A 19,154-nucleotide genomic window follows, 5' to 3' on the forward strand; every position below is an offset into this window, starting at 1 on the left:
CTCCCAACTTTGTGGAAGGCTGTCCACAAGTTTTAGGAGTGTGTTTATGGGAATGTTTAACCATTCTTCCAGAAGCGCATTTGTGAGGTCAGGCACTGATGTTGGACGTGAAGGGCTGGCTCGCAGTCTCTGCTCTAAGACCCCATACACACTATACAACTTTTGTTGTTCGATTTCCTTTAGATTTACCAAAACCATGTAGTGCAAGGTTTCAAATCAAATATCTGCGCTAACCCAATAAATTATAAGTGACAAGTTGGTGCTGCAACTTAAAGTGGAGTTCCACCCAAAAATGGAACTTCCACTTTAAGTGATGGTGACCCCCTGACATGCAATATTTTGGCATGTCATTTTTTTGGGGGGGGCATCCAGCTCCCACTTCCTTCCGGGGCACTGCGGCGCCAGAGGGAAGTTCACCTCTCCCCCCCCCCCCTGCAAACTTCAGGACACGTCACAGGTCCCAGAAGATTGCCCGGCCATTCACAGCGCGCATTGCGGCTCGCGCATGCGCAGTGCGTGCCTGGCTGTGATGCCACAGCCGGGCACGCAAAGTAAGAATGCCAGCGCTTTGAAGAGGAGCGGGGCTTTGTATGCCCGCATCACTGGACTGTGGGACAGGTGAGTGTCTGATTAAAAGTCAGCAGCTACACTTTTTGTAGCTGCTGAATTTTAATTATATTTTTTCGACGGAACTCCGCTTTAAGATAGCCTGACATTTTCAGCTAATAGAAAAAGTGCGCATCCGCAAAATACAAACACCTTATATAAAAGGAAGTTAAATGATGATAAAAACGGTGATATTCAACAATAGTGATAACATCTAAATAAATGTCCAAATAGTGCTCCACAAGGTGGTGCAAATATGTGGATAAATACTCCATGTTCACCCGGTGCTTATGTTCATAAAATCAATCAATCTGTGGCACTTCCCAGTGCCACAGATTGATTGATTTTTACCAAAAGGGCTCAGACAGGGATCAGCCACCAAGGGAATTATCCAGTGAATGAATCCACTCTCCTACAGCAGGCTATCCAATAATGATATATTCCTCACAAATACAGAGGCAGCCTTCTCCAGGTGATCTTCAACAGTGGGGTAAAGATGAAAATAAGAGGCTACATAGTGAAGTATGCCAATAAAATATATTATAAAAATAAGTAGGCACTTACACCGAAAAAAAAACAGCGACCAGTATAGTAACACAACAAATCTGGTAAGCTCTACAGATTGATTAATTTTATGAACAGAAGCATCGGGTGAATGTGGAGTATTTATCCACATATTTGCACCTTGTGGAGCACTATATGGACATTTATTTAGATGTTATCACTATTGTTGAATATCACTGTTTTTATCATCATTTAACTTCCTTTTATATAAGGTGTTTGTATTTTGTGGATGCGCACTTTTTCTTTTATACATGTTGGAACAGGAAGGGTCCATCCCCAAACTGTTCCCACAAAGTTGGGAGCACAAATTTGTCCAAAATGTCTTGGTATGCTGATGCCTTAAGAGTTCCCTTCACTGGAACTAAGGGGCCAAGCCCAACCTCTGAAAAACGACCCCACACCATAATCCCCTCCTCTACCAGTCCTTAAAGTGTCACTAAACCCACATCTTAAAAGAATATCAATTAATGATTTATTACATGCTGTTCATACTCACCCAGCCACTATGAAATTCGTTTTCTGTATTCTGCAAAAAACCTGGTTGATCCTTCTGTTCTCTATCTCCCCTTTCTGTCCATGTCCTCAATTCAGCTAGGGATTTTGCAGAGCAGTGTTGGTAGCTCTGTACATGCTCAGTTTTCTGAGCATTTCCTCTTTAGTACATCTGAGCAGCCCATGTGACTATAGATTCACACATGTTGGTGTATACACAATGATAAATGACAGCCCATTTCCTCCCTCCTGTATGCCCACTAACCAGCTAAACACAATGGGGGCGGGGTATTACATGTAGATTGATAGAGGCTTTGCTGCCCTGTTATTCTAATACACAGGCTGAAGGGACGCAGCCTGTAACTGGCAGAAATCCGCCCATACCATGTTATTGCCATAAAAAAAATAAAGATGTAATTTAAAATACTTATTTGTTCGACAATGAAAAACAGTTTATTGCTATTAATTATTTTTAACCTGTATTCCAAAGGCTTTTTTTTTTTTTTTTTGAACATATGGCCAGCAGCAGAGGACTAGAAGCTCCTCCTGCTTACGTTTCCCTGCAGACAGGCTGGGAAAGAGCTGGGTCATGTGACAGCTTTATATCAATTAGGAAAAAGGTAACTTTTTTATTTAAATAATTCCAGTTCCATCATTCACATACGTAAAGAGCAGGGATAATGAAAATTAAACCGTGTATGCTTAGTATCACTTTAACCCTTTTGCTGCCTGTTCATTACGTCGTACAGATCTGACAGCAGGGGGTATCGCACACAACCCGGTGGCTGCACCTGCGGCCTTCTGCCTGTCAGGTGAAAGTATTCGGGTGGCAGTGCTGCCGTCCGATTGCTCACACAGACTCCCAGTCTTTTGGACCCTGCATGTCTCATTAAAGAGAACATGTCACCTAAAAATCATCACATAGGGAACAAAATATCCTCTATGCAATGGAAAAAAAAAGTTACGTAAAAAAAGAAATAATTTTTTTTATTTTTCAAAAAAAAAAAAAAGTTACACCCAGGCACATAAAATCCAGCCCCCCCCCCCCCCCCCCCTCAAAAAAAATGTTTTGAGGCCCCCCTCCACACACACACACAAACGTAGAGGGCGCCTACATGTGAAAACGTTGATTGCAATACACATGTTACAGATCAAAAAAACACAAACGGCCCTGGCAGCGAAAGGGTTAAAGCACACCTGAAGTTAAAAAAAGGGCTTTGGATCTGCTGGCCCTTGTTAATGCACCTACTCAAGGAGCAATGAAAAAATTAAGTATTATTTCTTTTTTTTTTTTTTTTCCACAGCATTATGGGGGTCGTTATTCCGGATCCACCGAGGGTGAGTAAAGAATCTTCATTTTTTTTGTCAGTAAAAATCTTTTTTTGGGGTGGTACACAGAATACAGGTCAAGCACAATAGAATATATTGAGTAAATATTGACAGGCACTGCGGTAAGAACAGTTTGTATATCCAGTACTAGGGATGAGCCGAACACCCCCCTGTTCGGTTCGCACCAGAACATGCGAACAGGAAAAAAGTTCGCTCGAACACGCGAACACCGTTAAAGTCTATGGGACACGAACATGAATAATCAAAAGTGCTAATTTTAAAGGCTTATATGCAAGTTATTGTCATAAAAAGTGTTTGGGGACCCGGGTCCTGCCCCAGGGGACATGGATCAATGCAAAAAAAAGTTTTAAAAACGGCCGTTTTTTCAGGAGCAGTGATTTTAATAATGCTTAAAGTCAAACAATAAAAGTGTAATATCCCTTTAAATTTCATACCTGGGGGGTGTCTATAGTATGCCTGTAAAGGGGCGCATGTTTCCCGTGTTTAGAACAGTCTGACAGCAAAATTACATTTTGAAGGAAAAATTCCATTTAAAACTACCGCGGCTATTGCATTGCCGACAATACACATAGAAGTTCATTGATAAAAACGGCATGGGAATTCAACACAGGGAAACCCGAACCAAAATTAAAAAAAAAAAAATTACGTGGGAGTCCCCCTAAATTCCATACCAGGCCCTTCAGGTCTGGTATGGATATTAAGGGGAACCCCGGCCAAAATTTTAAAAAAAAATGACGTGGGGTTCCCCCTAAATTCCATACCAGACCCTTCAGGTCTGGTATGGATTTTAAGGGGAACCCCGCGCCAAAAAAAAAAAAAAAACGGCGTGGGGTCACCCCAAAAATCCATACCAGACCCTTATCCGAGCACGCAACCTGGCAGGCCGCAGGAAAAGAGGGGGGGGATGAGAGTGTGGCCCCCCCCCCTCCTGAACCGTACCAGGCCACATGCCCTCAACATTGGGAGGGTGCTTTGGGGTAGCCCCCCAAAACACCTTGTCCCCATGTTGATGAGGACAAGGGCCTCATCCCCACAACCCTGGCCGGTGGTTGTGGGGGTCTGCGGGCGGGGGGGCTTATCGGAATCTGGAAGCCCCCTTTAACAAGGGGACCCCCGGACCCCCAGATCCCGCCCCCCCCCCCCCTGTGTGAAATGGTACCATTTCACTAAAAAACTGTCAAAGATGTTAAAAATGACAAGAGACAGTTTTTGACAATTCCTTTATTTAAATGCTTCTTCTTTCTTCTATCTTCCTTCATCTTCTTCTGGTTCTTCTGGCTCTTCTGGTTCTTCCTCCGGCGTTCTCATCCAGCATCTCCTCCGCGGCGTCTTCTATCTTCTTCTCGGGCCGCTCCGCACCCATGGCATGGGGGGAGGCTCCCGCTCTTCTCTTCATCCTCTTCTCTTCTTCCTTCTTCTCTTCTTCATTTTCTTCTCCGGGCCGCTCCGCATCCATGCTGGCATGGAGGGAGGCTCCCGCTGTGTGACGGAGTCTCCTCGTCTGACGGTTCTTAAATAACGGGGGGCGGGGCCACCCGGTGACCCCGCCCCCCTCTGATGCACGGCGACTTGACGGGACTTCCCTGTGACGTCACGGGAATGCCACAGGGAAGTCACGTCATGTCCTGTATGTGTGGAGAAAACCAGGCACTGCTCATCACCTGTCCAATACAGTCCCAACAGTGAAGCATGGTGGTGACAGCATCATGCTGTGGGGGTGTTTTTCAGCTGCAGGGACAGGACGACTGTTTGCAATCGAGGGAAAGATGAATGCAGCCAAGTACAGGGATATCCTGGACAAAAACCTTCTCCAGAGTGCTCAGGACCTCAGACTGGGCCGAAGGTTTACCTTCCAACAAGACAATGACCCTAAGCACACAGCTTAAATAACGGAGTAGCTTCACAACAACACCGTGACTGTTCTTGAATGGCCCAGCAAGAGTCCTGACTTAAACCCAATTGAGCATCTCTGGAGAGGCCTAAAAATGGCTGTCCACCAACGTTTACCATCCAACCTGACAGAACTGGAGAGGATCTGCAAGGAGGAATGGCAGAGGATCCCCAAATCCAGGTGTGAAAAACTTGTTGCATCTTTCCCAAAAAGACTCATGGCTGTATTAGATCAAAAGGGTGCTTCTATAAATACTGAGCAAAAGGTCTGAATACTTAGGACCATGTGATATTTCAGTTTTTCTTTTAATAAATCTGCAAAAATGTCAACAATTCTGTGTTTTTCTGTCAATATGGGGTGCTGTGTGTACATTCATGAGGGAAAAAAATGAACTTAAATGATTTTAGCAAATGGCTGCAATATAACAAAGAGTGAAAAATTCCTGTGAGTGAAAGAGTGAAAAAGTCTGAATACTTTCCATCCCCACTGTATACTTTGGTTTTATTTACCAAAAGAGTTGCCTTAGGCTCCATTTACACTTGTGCGACTTGTCATTTTTTACATCAAAGTCGCATGACAAGTTATTCCCCATGTTTTCCAATGATAACTATTCATACTGTATTGCAGTGACTTCAAAGTAGTTCTTGCACTACTTTGATCCAACTTTCATGCAACTTGAGGGCCAAAGACTTGTTAACCATCAAAGGTTGCATTAAAGTCATGCTCAAATGTTATACAGTGCAACAGTTGTGCATTATCACTGGTCAAAGCCAAAGTCATATCCAAGTCTCACCCATCCAAATTTGCGTCAGAGTTGCCCCAAAGTTGGACTCCAAAGTTGTCACAACTTTGGAGTCATACAAGTGTGAATGGAGCCTTAAGATTAAAGATTAATAGAGTATGCATTTACAAACTGTCATATAAGGATATATTAATCTAATGGCAATGTTTTGTTCTTCAGGGTGTCCACTGCTGGCAGCCTGCTTTCTCAGAGCTGTATCCACACTACTGCTGCTCTGGAGAGACAGGGTTGGGAGATGAAAAACAGAGTTGTGTATCCACCTCAACTTTCTGATGAGCCTCGAAGGCCAGCAGTGAGTCCAGAACATGACCATATAAGACTTTCTAATGTGTTTATAATTTATACGTTATCTGTTAAAGATCAGTTATACTCTTTTCAATGTAAAAAATATATTTTAAAGGTAACTCTCTCTCCATCCTTACGAATACTGACAGAAGGCACCACAAGCTGCCTGCAATTACCACTTTTGTCTAGGCTTCATAGCAAAGCAAAATCATCTTCCTGGAAAAGGTGTCTTTCTTTTAGGTTAAATAAAAACAAAGCAGGACTTGCTTGCTCTTTAAAATGATAAATCCTTCTTTAGTTTAAGTAATTCTGTCACTTAAATAATAAAAAAGAGAGTAAATAATCACTCTTCCTGTAGCCTGAGCTGCCACATTTCGCTTTGATAAAGTGAAATTTTCCCCCTGAAGTCTCCTTGGAAACCGATGCTTATGGTATGCCGACTTTCCATATCCCCGCTTTTGCTCAGTGGTTAATCATGTCGACCCCTACTTCACTACTGGATACACGTAAGAAGAACCACAGAGCACAGCAGAGGACACAGTATTTACCCAGGGAGAGCAGGTCCCAACAAGTGGGTGGAGTTGAGAACATCGGTACAGAGATCTAGGTACTCAAAAAAGAAACTGGATTGAGTATGTCAGCACCAAATTTGCTCACAGGGTTTAAATTCAGATGATTTTACAGCAAAGACCAGTATAATGTTTGTACCATTTTTTTTTTTTTTTTTTTTTTCTTAAAGGAGGTATTCCACTGTCGGAGGCAGATCAAATACAGCCCAGATAAGATGTGGTATTTGGCCAAACTGGTAAGCTCTGTTTCCTGCTCATCACGTAGAAACCAAGTATTACATGCATCTTTGTAATTATTGCTTGCATGTATAGTTATTAAAGTAGACCTTGCATCAAAATACAAGGTCTCCTTAATTTTTTTACCACCACGCAGAGAGAAAGCTCCTCATTTAACACTGATGCATTTGAAATAAATGACACCCTAGCCTCCACCCATGGCTTCTAGGCAAGCTGGGAATTACAAATTCTAAAAGCAAATATTTTAGTACTAAGCGGGAGTTTCTTCTTGTGACACTTAAGGGGTTGTAAATTTTTATTAAATTAATAAACAGGTACTGTATATACTTGCCTGCTCTGTGTTGTGGTATTGCACAGAGTGGCCCCAATCCTCCTCTTCTTGGTTCCCCCACTGGTGATCTGGACTCCACCTCTTTTCTGTGTGCCACCATAGGAATTCACTTCCTATGGTGTCACATGTGCGGGCCTGCTCCCAAGCCCTGTTGTGTGCGCCTATAGACACACACAGCGTGGCTCTTCCCCACCCCTGTTCTCTGCTTACAGGGTTTGATTGACAGCAGCAGGAGACAATTGACGCCCACTGCTGCCTCTCTGTCCTTTGAAAGAGGGGTGAGAGGAGAGAGCCACTGAAGATGGGCACAGTGCTGGAACGAGTGAGGACTTGGGTAGTAATGTAGGGGGTGAGGGGGCAATACAAATACTGGAACATTTTTCACTTTAATGCAGGGAATGCATTAAGGTAAAACATATTTTCCCTTTAGAACAACTTTAAGATCTCAACTTTCTGGGGATCTTTCTGGAAGGCCTGATAAGCCATCCTTGCCAAGGTGCTGCAGGCAAGGGTGTGAAGTAAAGTTAATTTTTTTTTTTTTTTTTCCTTACAAATGGCAATTATTGGTGCCTAATGTAGGAGGGGATTCCAAATAATAAGCTGACCTTGTATTTTGTAGCAACATCTGATTTGAATTGTTGCAGTTCCTTATTACCCTGTTGACTTAGTTATACACTTTGGTTGTCTGAGGATGACCTTTTCACTGAAAGTTGAGGAAAGTGGAAAAATAGCACTGAACCCATAGGGTTATCTGACTGGTATTGCTGTATTCATGTTGATGTTAATGATCTGGTTCCCAGGTAGGCAGCTTCTACATCCCAAAGGATCTCCATGGTCTACATGGCTTGTAGTGTAGTGCAATGTAATGAAAATTTAAGTTGAGGCACCACACCACTGCTAAGAGATTCAGCTACAACTTTATTCCAATAAAAGTCTGGGAACAATCCAAAATGTAGCCAGTGTATTTCAGTGGTCCAAGAGCACCCCCTCTTCATCATGACTCGATTGACAACAGTGTGAATAGAGTAGAAGTGAACTGGACATTTTAATGTTAATATTTCTAGCGTGATTGGAAGAACAGGCCTTGTCAACAGATCTTTTTGTGTACCAAAATTCCAGATGGAATCAAGATCTGTCATTGATTCTCTCATGCTAGGGGAATTTCTTGCATCAGTAGATATACAAGGTTCCTGTCTACACATCCATATCTTTACCTCACATCAATGCTTTCTGTGTCTTGCTGTGAGAGACCAATTTGTAGCACCGCCATTCAGGTTCTCCTCTGCACCCCTAGTGTTCACAAACGTACTTGCCTTCTTCTGGCTGTTTTGCAAACCCATGGCATTCATGTCAAAGGGTATTTGGACAACCTTCTACTGAAGGACTCCTCCAGCACAACTATGTCTGCCAACATCCAGAGGATGATTCAGTTCCCTCAACCCTTTGTCTGTATATACAGCTTACCAAAGTCTGCTCTCCAGCTGCCACACCGTTTAGATTACCTGGGCCTGATCTTGGACAAACCCAGAGTCAGAATTTTCCTTCCTTAGTGGAAAGTTGCTTCCCTAAGGTCCCACGTGAGGACCCTCATGTCAGAACGGCACACCACAGTTCGCTTCTGGGCTTAGCCTCTGAGGCAGTTCCCTTTCCACAGTTTCACTACAAACCCCTTCAATCAATCATACTCACAATGTGGAACAAGCAAATGTAATCATTGATTGCTTCAATCTAAACACACAAACCCTCTCTGGCATTGTGAATATCCAATTATGTCCTGGAATTGTGAAAATCTTTATTTCTTTCTCATACATCACGGGACACAGAGCCTCAGTAATTACTGATGGGTTATATAGGTATCACTAGGTGATTGGACACTGGCACACCCTAAACAGGAAGTTCAACCCCCTATATAATCCCTCCCCCTACAGGGATACCTCAGTTTTTACGCCAGTGTCTTAGGTGTTGGACGTGTAAAGATGTCCTGTGCTGAGCTCCAAAGGGAATATCCTATATCCTATACTGGGGCAAGCCAGGCGAATCGGATCCATCTCAAAGTGTCCTTTTTAGGCCGAATTGGATCGTACCCGGGCCTCGTGTCCAAAGAAACGAGGTTTTACCTGTAACGCTTCCTCTTTTTAGAGAGCTGGACCCCGCATATCAGAAAATGTTTTTCTATCCTTATTTCTGGCCGGGTGCTTTACAGGCCCAGAACTGCGGATCCCCCTATCTGTAGGGGGCCCCAGTCTCTGAAGGTTTTTCCAAAACGGAGCCCACCGTGAGAGGCGAAGATTGGGTCTGTATAACAGAACCCTGCGGCTGGATAAGGTAAGGGAGATTCCACAGAATTTTTTAGTTCTAGTGGATTTCTCCTTTGTAGTAAATGTATGCTATGCCTATTGTCGCCACCGGGGGCTGCCAAGAGCACATACCTTCTCATGCTGACCCTCTGTCTCAGTGTTTCACGCTGCACAATCCTCCAGCCGAGCTCCAGGTAGGATGAGATGGGGGGGTTCTCCTCTGGGTGATTCCCCCCAAGTATAGGGGGGGCCACAGGTGGTCTGTGAGGCGGTAGTATACCGCACTGTCACCGCCGCCATTGCCACGTGAAGGCCCCATCACTGCCGGCCTCTCTCCTTCCTCCTCCCCCAGCCTTTTTCCCCCATGCTTGGCAGAACAGGAGGGTTGGCTCGCGCGGGAAGCGCACATTGTTTGAAAAAACAAGGGGGGGCGCAATAGCGTGGGGGGGGGTGGAGCGTCAGCGCGGTCTCAGCGTGCTTAGACGCCCTCACTGCCGGCTGCATGGCTATAAGAGGCACACTTTACAGGTGCACTCAGCCTTTGGAGGGACACAGAGCTGACTGGTCGCATGTAAGGTGGAACACAGGCATTCCCCTAGGCAGCATTTACTAAGGAACACTTGGACTGGGCATTGGTAGCAAGGCTGTGGCTAAGACTACATCGCTCAGCAGTCAGTGTTCATTTTGTGATACCTCCACCTTGTTGCTTGGCACTATGGGTAGAAGAGGCCTGCACGCGCCTGGGAGGGACAGGGATAGGTGAAACCTTGTGTCTCCTTTTGGAGATCTACGATCTATCTACATCTAATTGAATTTACTATATTGAAGGAACAGTACCTGTATCTACACCTATATACTTGGCCACCATCCTTCTGAATATGCCTCGCTTTTTCATGTGGTTTCTTAAAAAAAATTCTTCCTCAGAGTAACCAATGATAACAGGCCCAGGTAGGTGATTAATCGATCATTTTACCTCTATACAGATTTCTATTGATAATTCTATACAATAATCAACTGACTTATTATGTATATGTTTCCCTATTAATTTAGATGAATCCCTCTTTTCAATTTTGCCCCTGAAGAAGGACTGATATATTTGTTCCCCGAAACGCGTCGGGCTTGAAAAGAGATTTTTTTCGGTATACCATATCATTGTTGATGAATTTATACGAATCATGTTTATTATGTAAATTGTTTTGCTATTTATGACGTCCACATTGTTTTTAGAAAATTAATTTCCTCATTAAATAAAAATACTTTTTTACTCTCTATATGAGTCTGTACTCTGCTACTACATACAATTTATGTGCAAGTGCCGGGAAAATCCACTCAAGGGAACCCCATTTTTCTGCTGTCTATGGGTAGAAGAGGTTCACATACCCCAAGAACCAGAGGCTCTAGGGGATCTCCTTCGGGTTCTGAGGGCCCCCTGTCTGCAGCATCCCCCCCCCCCCGAGGGAGGGACGGTTAGTCAGAGAGAGCCGTTGGGGTCAGGGGCTACACCTGCTTCTGGCACTTCAGCCCCTGTATATATTACGCAGGAGGTTTTTTCCTCAACCATTAATGGATTAGAGGAAAGATTAATGGCCGTGATCGCATCTTCACTCAGTGGAAGAAAACGCACTAGGCCTTCCTCTGCTACCCAATACCCTCAGGCTGAGGAGCTCTGGGATAGGGGAGAAGAATCCCTTTCAGAGGATCAGGATGGGACGGATGATTCCTCTTCAGAGGAATCAGGTGGAGAAGGGCCCTCTGCAGCTTCTCAGGATGAGAAAGTCTTAGTGCAGATCCTTGCTGGATTGGTTCGCTCCACATTTAAGTTGCCCGTATCTGAATCAGTTAAAGAACCCTCTTCTTCGTTGGGGTCACTGAAGCCTCCTCAAACAGCACATGCTTTTCCTGTTCATAATTTACTTGAAAAGCTCCTTTATTCTGAGTGGAATCACCCAGATGAACGTTTTTTTTTCCACCGAAAAAGTTTTCAACACTTTATCCTATGGAAGAAAAGTTTGTTAAGATGTGGGGAATACCGGCCGTTGATGCCGCCATATCCTCCGTAAATAAGAGTCTGACTTGTCCTGTAGGCAATGCTCAGATGCTCAGGGATCCTGTGGATAAAAAGATGGAATCCCTGTTGAAAGATGTTTTCGCCTTAGCTGGCTCAGTGGCTCAACCTGCAACAGCAGCGATTGGAGTCTGTTAATACTTAAGAAACCATATTAAGCAGGTCATCAAAGTTTTACCTGAACAGCAGGCCCAGGGGTTGGCTAACCTTCCAGTGGCCTTATGTTTTGCTGTTGACGCCATCAGAGATTCTATCATGCAATCCTCTCGTCTCTCACTTGGGTTGGTGCATATGCATAGAATCTTATGGTTAAAGAATTGGTCAGCTGAAGCACCATGCAAGAAACTCCTGGTTGGGTTCCAATTTCGTGGTGCAAGGCTGTTTGGAGAAGACTTGGATAACTATATCCAAAGGATCTCTAGTGGGAAAAGCACTCTTCTACCTGTTAAGAGAAAGAGTAAGCGTCCCTCTTTCAAACGGACTCTTTCCCCAGCGCCAGCGGCATCAGCCTCCAGGCAGTCGCGACGGCCTCCTCCGTCTGGGTCAAGAAACAAGAGTCAACCCCAGGGACAAAAGAGGTCCTGGGGGAAGAAGTCTATTAGACAAGACACTAAGGCCTCTTTATGAAGGGGCGCCCCCGCTCGCTTGAGTGGGGGGAAGACTGCTACAGTTCTCAAAGCTCTGGCAGAAGGACTTCCAGGACAGATGGGTAATCTCCACGGTAACCTTAGGGTACAAGCTGGAGTTCCAAAAATTCCATTCTCCTCGTTTCCTCAGATCAAGTGTCCCCAGAGATCCAGAGAAAAAGCAGTCGCTCCTTCTAGCGTTAGAGTGGCTTTTGTCGCAAGAGGTCATTATGGTGGTCCCCACGAAGGATCAAGGATTGGGCTTCTATTCCAACCTTTTTACGGTCCAAAAGCCAAATGGGGATGTCAGACCCATTCTAGATCTAAGGGACCTGAATCGATTCCTAAGGATTCGGTCCTTCCGCATGGAATCAATTCGGACAGTAGTCTCCATCCTGCAGGGAGGAGAATTTCTGGCATCGATAGACATCAGAGATGCATATCTGCATGTGCCTATTTTTCCTGCTCATCAGAAGTTTCTGCGCTTCCAGATAGGAGGGCGCCATTTCCAGTTTGTGTCTCTGCCTTTCGGGATAGCCACTGCACCTCGAGTGTTTACAAAGATCCTGGCTCCTCCTCTGGCCAGATTAAGGGCCCAATGTATAACTGTCATAGCATACCTAGACGACCTGCTCTTGATAGACTGGTCAGTAGCCTCTTTGAACGAGAGCTTGAGGACTACAGTCAAATATCTGGAACATCTAGGTTGGATTCTCAACCTAGAAAAATCTTTCCTAAAACCAGTAAGAAGACTGGAATATTTGGGTCTGATTATAGATACAAGCCAAGAGAAAGTATTTCTACCTCAGGCAAAGATCACTGCTTTAAGGGAGCTGATTCTGGTTGTCAGGACCAAGAAGGGTCCCTCTGTCCGCCTTTGTATGAGGCTGCTAGGAAAGATGGTGTCTGCTTTCGAAGCAGTCCCCTATGCTCAGTTTCATTCAAGACTACTGCAGCACAGTATCCTGTCGACCTGGAACAGGAGGGTTCAGGCATTAGACTTTCCAATGCACCTGTCTCAGGCAGTGCGTCAGAGCCTCAGTTGGTGGTTAGTACCCGAAAACCTGCAGAAGGGGAAATCCTTTCTACTGGTTACCTGGATGGTGGTAACAACGGATGCCAGTATTTCGGGTTGGGGAGCAGTTCTGGAACAGTCTGCGGTCCAGGGGGTATGGTCCCAAAGCGAGAGGACCTTAACCATCGACATTCTGGAGATCCGTGCAGTATATCTAGCCCTAAGAACCTGGACTCTCCGGCTACAGGGTTTCCCAGTCAAGATCCAGTCTGACAATGCCACAGCAGTGGCTTATATCAATCATCAGGGAGGCACCAGGAGCCAAGCTGCTCAAAGAGAGGTGAACCAGATCTTAGTCTGGGCAGAGAAGCAGGTGCCATGCATATTGGCAGTCTTCATTCCAGGGATAGAGAACTGGCAGGTGGACTATTTAAGTCGCCAGCAGTTACTCCCAGGGGAATGGTCCCTGCATCCCGATGTCTTTTGGGCCATATGCCAGAGATGGGGGGTTCCAGATGTAGACCTCTTTGCATCCCGATTCAACAGAAAGATGGACAGATTTGTGGCAAGGACAAGGGATCCCCTTGCATGCGGTACAAATGCATTGGTGATTCCGTGGCACCGGTTCTCACTGATTTATGCATTCCCTCCTATTCTGCTACTGCCGCGACTCCTTCGCAGGATCAGGCGGGAAAGGAAGTCGGTGCTCCTGGTAGCCCCAGCTTGGCCCATGGACCCTACCGTTACGCCCAGACCTGTTATCTCAAGGGCCAGTGTTCCATCCTGCCTTACAAACGCTAAATTTGACGGTTTGGCTATTGAAACCCACGTTCTGAAAAATCGTGGGCTTTCAGGTCCTGTGATAGCTACCTTGATCAATGCAAGGAAGCCAGCTTCCAGAGTAATTTATCACAGAGTCTGGAAAGCTTATGTATCCTGGTGTGAATCCAGGGGTTGGCATCCCAGAAAATATGTGATAGGTAGAATTCTTAATTTTCTACAATTGGGATTAGAGATGAAGCTGGCCTTGAGTACCATCAAGGGCCAGGTCTCGGCCTTATCAGTATTGTTTCAACGACCACTTGCTTCGCATTCCTTGGTCCGAAACTTTATACAGGGGGTGTCGCGTCTTAATCCTCCGGTTAAGGCGCCCCTAAATCCCTGGGACTTGAACTTGGTTCTGTCTGTTTTACAGAAACAGCCTTTTGAACCAATACGTCAGATTCCTTTGGTCTTGTTGACAAGAAAGTTAATTTTTCTGGTAGCCATTTCTTCTGCTAGAAGAGTATCAGAATTAGCAGCTCTTTCTTGTAAAGAGCCTTATTTGATTGTACACAAGGATAGAGTGGTACTGCGCCCTCATCTAAGTTTTTTTTACCGAAGGTGGTTTCAGATTTTCATCTAAACCAAGACATTGTTCTGCCTTCCTTTTTTCCAGATCCCTGTTCTTCGGAAGAAAGGTCACTACATTCTTTGGATGTAGTAAGAGCAGTCAAGGCCTATCTGGAAGCAACTGCTCAATTCCGAAAGACGGATGTTCTGTTTGTACTGCCAGAGGACAGGCAGCGTCAAAAGCTACCATTTCTAAATGGATTAGACAAATGATTATTCAGGCTTACGGTTTGAAACGGAAGATTCCTCCGTTTCAGATTAAGGCACATTCCACAAGGGCTATTGGTGCTTCTTGGGCAGTGCATCACCGGGCCTCTATGGCTCAGATCTGCAAGGCCGCAACCTGGTCTTCAGTCCATACATTCACCAGATTTTATCAGGTGGATGTGAGAAGGCATAAGGATATCGCCTTTGGGCGTAGTGTGCTGCAGGCAGCGGTACAGGGTCCTCAGGTCTGATTGCACCCTACTTGGTTGTGGTTCCCCTCCCCTCAGATAGCATTGCTCTGGGACATCCCATCAGTAATTACTGAGGCTCTGTGTCCCGTGATGTATGAGAAAGAAAATAGGATTTTTTTATAACAGCTTACCTGTAAAATCCTTTTCTTTCGATGTACATCACGGTACACAGAGGTCCCACCCCTCTTCTAATACACTTATATTGCTTTGCTACTAAACTGAGGTATCCCTGTAGGGGGAGGGATTATATAGGGGATTGAACTTCCTGTTTAGGGTTTGCCAGTGTCCAATCACCTAGTAATACCTATATAACCCATCAGTAATTACTGAGGCTCTGTGTCCCGTGATGTACATCGAAAGAAAAGGATTTTACAGGTAAGCTGTTATAAAAAATCATATTTTCATATGCCCTAAAGGTGGAGACAATGTATTCCAGCCCTATAGGCTGGTGCAGTTTAGAACTCCCTAACTATCAAGGGGACATGGTATCCAGAGTCAAAATTCCCCATCAACATTCTGGACCTGAGAACCATCACATTAGCTCTACAGAAGTGGCCCTCACTTTAGCGGGGTTGCCCAGTGAGGGTGCAGTCGAAACAATGCCACATCATAAACCATCAGGGAGGCACCAGAAGTCAAGCTGCTCTAAGAGAAATATGTCTGCTATTAGGTGGACATTTTAATTCCAACTTTCTTGGCTCTCCACATCTTTTAAGAAGGCAATTGGCAAAGCAGGCTTTCTAAACCGCCAACGCCTCGACCCAGGGAAGTGGTATTCTGCACCCTGGGATCTTTCAAAAATCTCTGTAAAAAGTGGAAGCAACCAGATGTGGATATTGTAGCCTCCAGGTTCAGCAACAAGCTGAATAAATACAGTGCATCCGGAACGGATTCACAGTGCTTCACTTTTTCTACATTTTGTTATGTTACAGCCTTATTCCAAAATGGATTAAATTAATTATTTTCTTCAAAATTCTACAAACAATACCCCATAATGACAATGTGAAAGAAGCTTGTTTGAAATCTTTGAAAATTTATTAAAAACAAAAAAGGAAACCAATTACAGCCTCAAGTATTTTTGAATATGATACTACAAGCTTGGCACACCTATTTTTGGGCACTTTCTCCCATTATTCTTTGCAGAGTCTCTCAAGCTCCATCAGGTTGGATGGGCAGCATTGGAGAACAGCCATTTCCAGATCTCCCCAGAGTGTTCAATCGGGTTCATGTCTGGCCACTGAAAAACATCCCCACAGCATGATGCTGCCACCACCGTGCTTCACTGTAGGGATGGTATTGGCCAGGTGATGAGCGGTGCCTGGTTTCCTCCAGGCATGACGCTTACCATTTAGGCCAAAGAGTTCAATCCTTGTTTCATCAGACCAGAGAAGTTTGTTTCTCATGGTCTGAGAGCCCTTCAGGTGCAAACTCCAGGCGGGCTGTCGTGTCTTTTACTGAGGAGTGGCTTCCGTCTGGCCCTTCTACCATACAGGCCTAATTGGTGGAGTACTGCAGAGATGGTTGTTCTTCTAGAACAGGGGTGGGCAACCTGGGGCCCTCCAGCTGTTGTGGAATTTCCATGAGGCAGTGCAAGGCTGGCTGCAACAGCTGGAAGGCCTCAGGTTGCATACCCCTGTTCTAGAAGGTTCTCCTCTCTCCACAGAGAAATGCTGGAGCTCTGTCAGAATGACCATTGGGTTCTTGGTCATCTCCCTGACTAAGCTCTTAACCCCCTATCGCTCAGCTTGGCCAGGCGGCCTGCTCTAGGAAGAGTTCAGGTGGATCCAAACATCTTCCATTTACGGATGGTGGAGGCCACTGTGCTCACTTGGACCTTCAATGCTGCAGAAATTTTTTTGTAACCTTCCCTAGATCTGTGCCTCGATGCAATCCTTTCTCTGAGGTCTACAAACAATTCCTTGGACTTCATGGTTTGTGCTCTGACATGCACTGTTAACTATGGGACCTTATATAGACAGGTGTGTGCCTTTCCAAATCATGTCCACTCAACTCCATTTACCACAGGTGGACTCCAATCAAGTTGTGGCAGCATCAACAGCAACAAGGATGATCAGTGGAAACAGGATGCACCTGAGCTCAATTTTGAGTGTCTTGGCAAAGGCTGTGAATACTTTTGTACATGTGTTTTTTTTTTTCTTTTTTTAAATAAATTTGCAAAGATTTCATACAAACTTCTTTCGCATTGTCATTATGGAGTGTTGTTTGAAGAATTGTGAGGAAAATAATTCATTTAATCAATTTTGGAACACTGTGAATACTTTCTGGATGCACTGTACATAGCCAAGACCAGAGATCCTGTAACTTTCACAGCAAACGGTCTTGTGATTCCTTGGACTCGCTTCAAACTGGTTTAAACCTTCCCTCTGCTGAAGATCCTCCCTCGGCTTCAGCAAAGATAGAGGAGGAAAGTGTCCTGGTGATTCTCATTGCACCATATTTGCCTTGACAAACTCGGAGCCTTGACCTCTTCCAAACAGAACAGTCATACTAGCCCAGGGCCCCTATTCCATCCCGCTTCTCAGTCACTGGCTTTAATGGCAGTTCTGAGACACAAGACCTAAAATGGAGTTGCTCAACCTTTTGAAGAGCAAGGGCCACTATGGCCCAAACCACAAATGTAAACAAGCCCTTACTGTCCTGAGCCCCCTTTTTTAAAGTGGTTGTAAACCCATTAAAAAAAAAAAAAAAAAAAAAAAAAACCTGCAAGACAAAGGCATAATGAGCCAGTATACATAGCATACTGGCTCATTATGAAATACTCACCTTAGATCGAAGCCCCCGCAGCTGTCCCAGTGCACAGCTCCGGCCGCCGGCATCGCTCCCGGAGTTACTTCTGGGTATTGCGGGCTCTGTGATTGGCCAGAGCCGCGATGATGTCATTCCTGCCCATGCGCCCAGGAGCCATCGGTAACAGCACGAACGAGCCATTGCTTCAGTGAGCATGTGCCGATTGACGTCAGCACATGCTGATATCTCCTAAACCATGCAGGTTTAGGAGATATCCGGGATAGCTACAGGTAAGCCTTATTATAGGCTTACCAGTAGTAAAAAGTGGATTGTAAGAGTTTACAACCACTTTAAGGCTGCTTTCACACTATTGAGCTGCGGCTTATCCACACCGTGGGTGCAGCGCAGAGCATCTGCTGCTTTCCTGCGGGTTAGCTGTGCTTTGCCATTGACTTCTATTACATCTTGCGGGTGTGGTGCACTTTCTGAGTGCACCAAACCTGCAGGATATAATAGAAAGCTATGGCTGGGTGCCGCTAACCTACAGGAAAGCCACAGAGGCACTGCGCTGCACCTAATGGATCAGTGTGAAAGCAGCCTAATAACCCTTTTTCTCAAGTCGTCTTCCAGGACGGCACCCTGAGAGATGACTGGTCCTCCTGACAGGAAACACAATCAAGAAAGAGGTTAAAAACCCCTCCCCTCCCTGCACTCCTCAGTTTTTGATTGTTTCCCCACAGCGAAACAGTTTGTTTTTTTCTTAAGACCTAAAGCCGTGGGCTGGAAGTCTCCCCCTGGGAGCCAGACTGCAGGTTTTTGGAAAACCTTTGGGTCTGGTAGGGCTTGCCCTTCCCGGGGGGTTCGTTTCCCCTATTTCTCAGGGGGGCAATGAAGAGCTCCCCATGAGAACTGGAGGACCCTGGACACTGTGAGTCTCCAGAACTCCAGGGACCACTTTCCTGCTCCCCCCTCTCCTTACCTGACGGTTTTTAGGAGAGGATTTGCCAGATCTGCCGTTTTTTTCTGCTATGCAGGTGTATGCTGAGTCTCCTGGCCGCCTCAGCGCCGGCGGCTGTGTGCGTCCGGCGCCATTTTACGGTGGATCTTTCCGGGAGGAATTGACGTCACGGCGGCCCGGAGACTAGAGCACGAATGCCCGAGACCTCGGCAAGATGGCGGCGTTCGGAGCGCCATGAGGAGCCTGAAGCCAGCACAAGGACTACAGGTACCAGCTGGGCAGGACCCTTTGTATTATAAAGGGGGGTAGTTCCGGGCGGCAGAGGCAGCATCACAATAGGCAAGGAGCAGGCGTCCACTACTCACTGGCTGCAATGGAGCAGGAGGAGTCTACAGCTATTGTGGAGGCCACCGGGGGTGAGTCTACCAGGCTGGAGGAGATAAGGGAGAGGGTGGCCCTCTAGCCTTA

At 45.5% G+C, this 19,154-nt stretch overlaps 1 protein-coding gene across 2 annotated transcripts in view; it reads left to right on the forward strand.

The window, feature by feature from the left end:
• The window catches only part of MRPL22 (mitochondrial ribosomal protein L22), a 41,569-nt gene that overhangs the window by 3,990 nt on the left and 18,425 nt on the right, over nucleotides 1–19,154 (forward strand). The window contains exons 2-4 of one of the 2 annotated variants that reach the window (XM_073621161.1): nucleotides 2,967–3,000; nucleotides 5,865–5,997; nucleotides 6,730–6,795. In XM_073621161.1, coding sequence (XP_073477262.1) covers nucleotides 2,967–3,000; nucleotides 5,865–5,997; nucleotides 6,730–6,795 — 233 coding nt within the window. The remainder of the gene's footprint in view (nucleotides 1–2,966; nucleotides 3,001–5,864; nucleotides 5,998–6,729; nucleotides 6,796–19,154) is intronic. The other variant, XM_073621162.1, reaches the window with a different exon arrangement.

Source organism: Aquarana catesbeiana, linkage group LG03 (genome assembly GCF_042186555.1).
Source record: "Aquarana catesbeiana isolate 2022-GZ linkage group LG03, ASM4218655v1, whole genome shotgun sequence".
In the NCBI taxonomy this organism is placed as follows: Eukaryota; Metazoa; Chordata; class Amphibia; order Anura; family Ranidae; genus Aquarana; species Aquarana catesbeiana.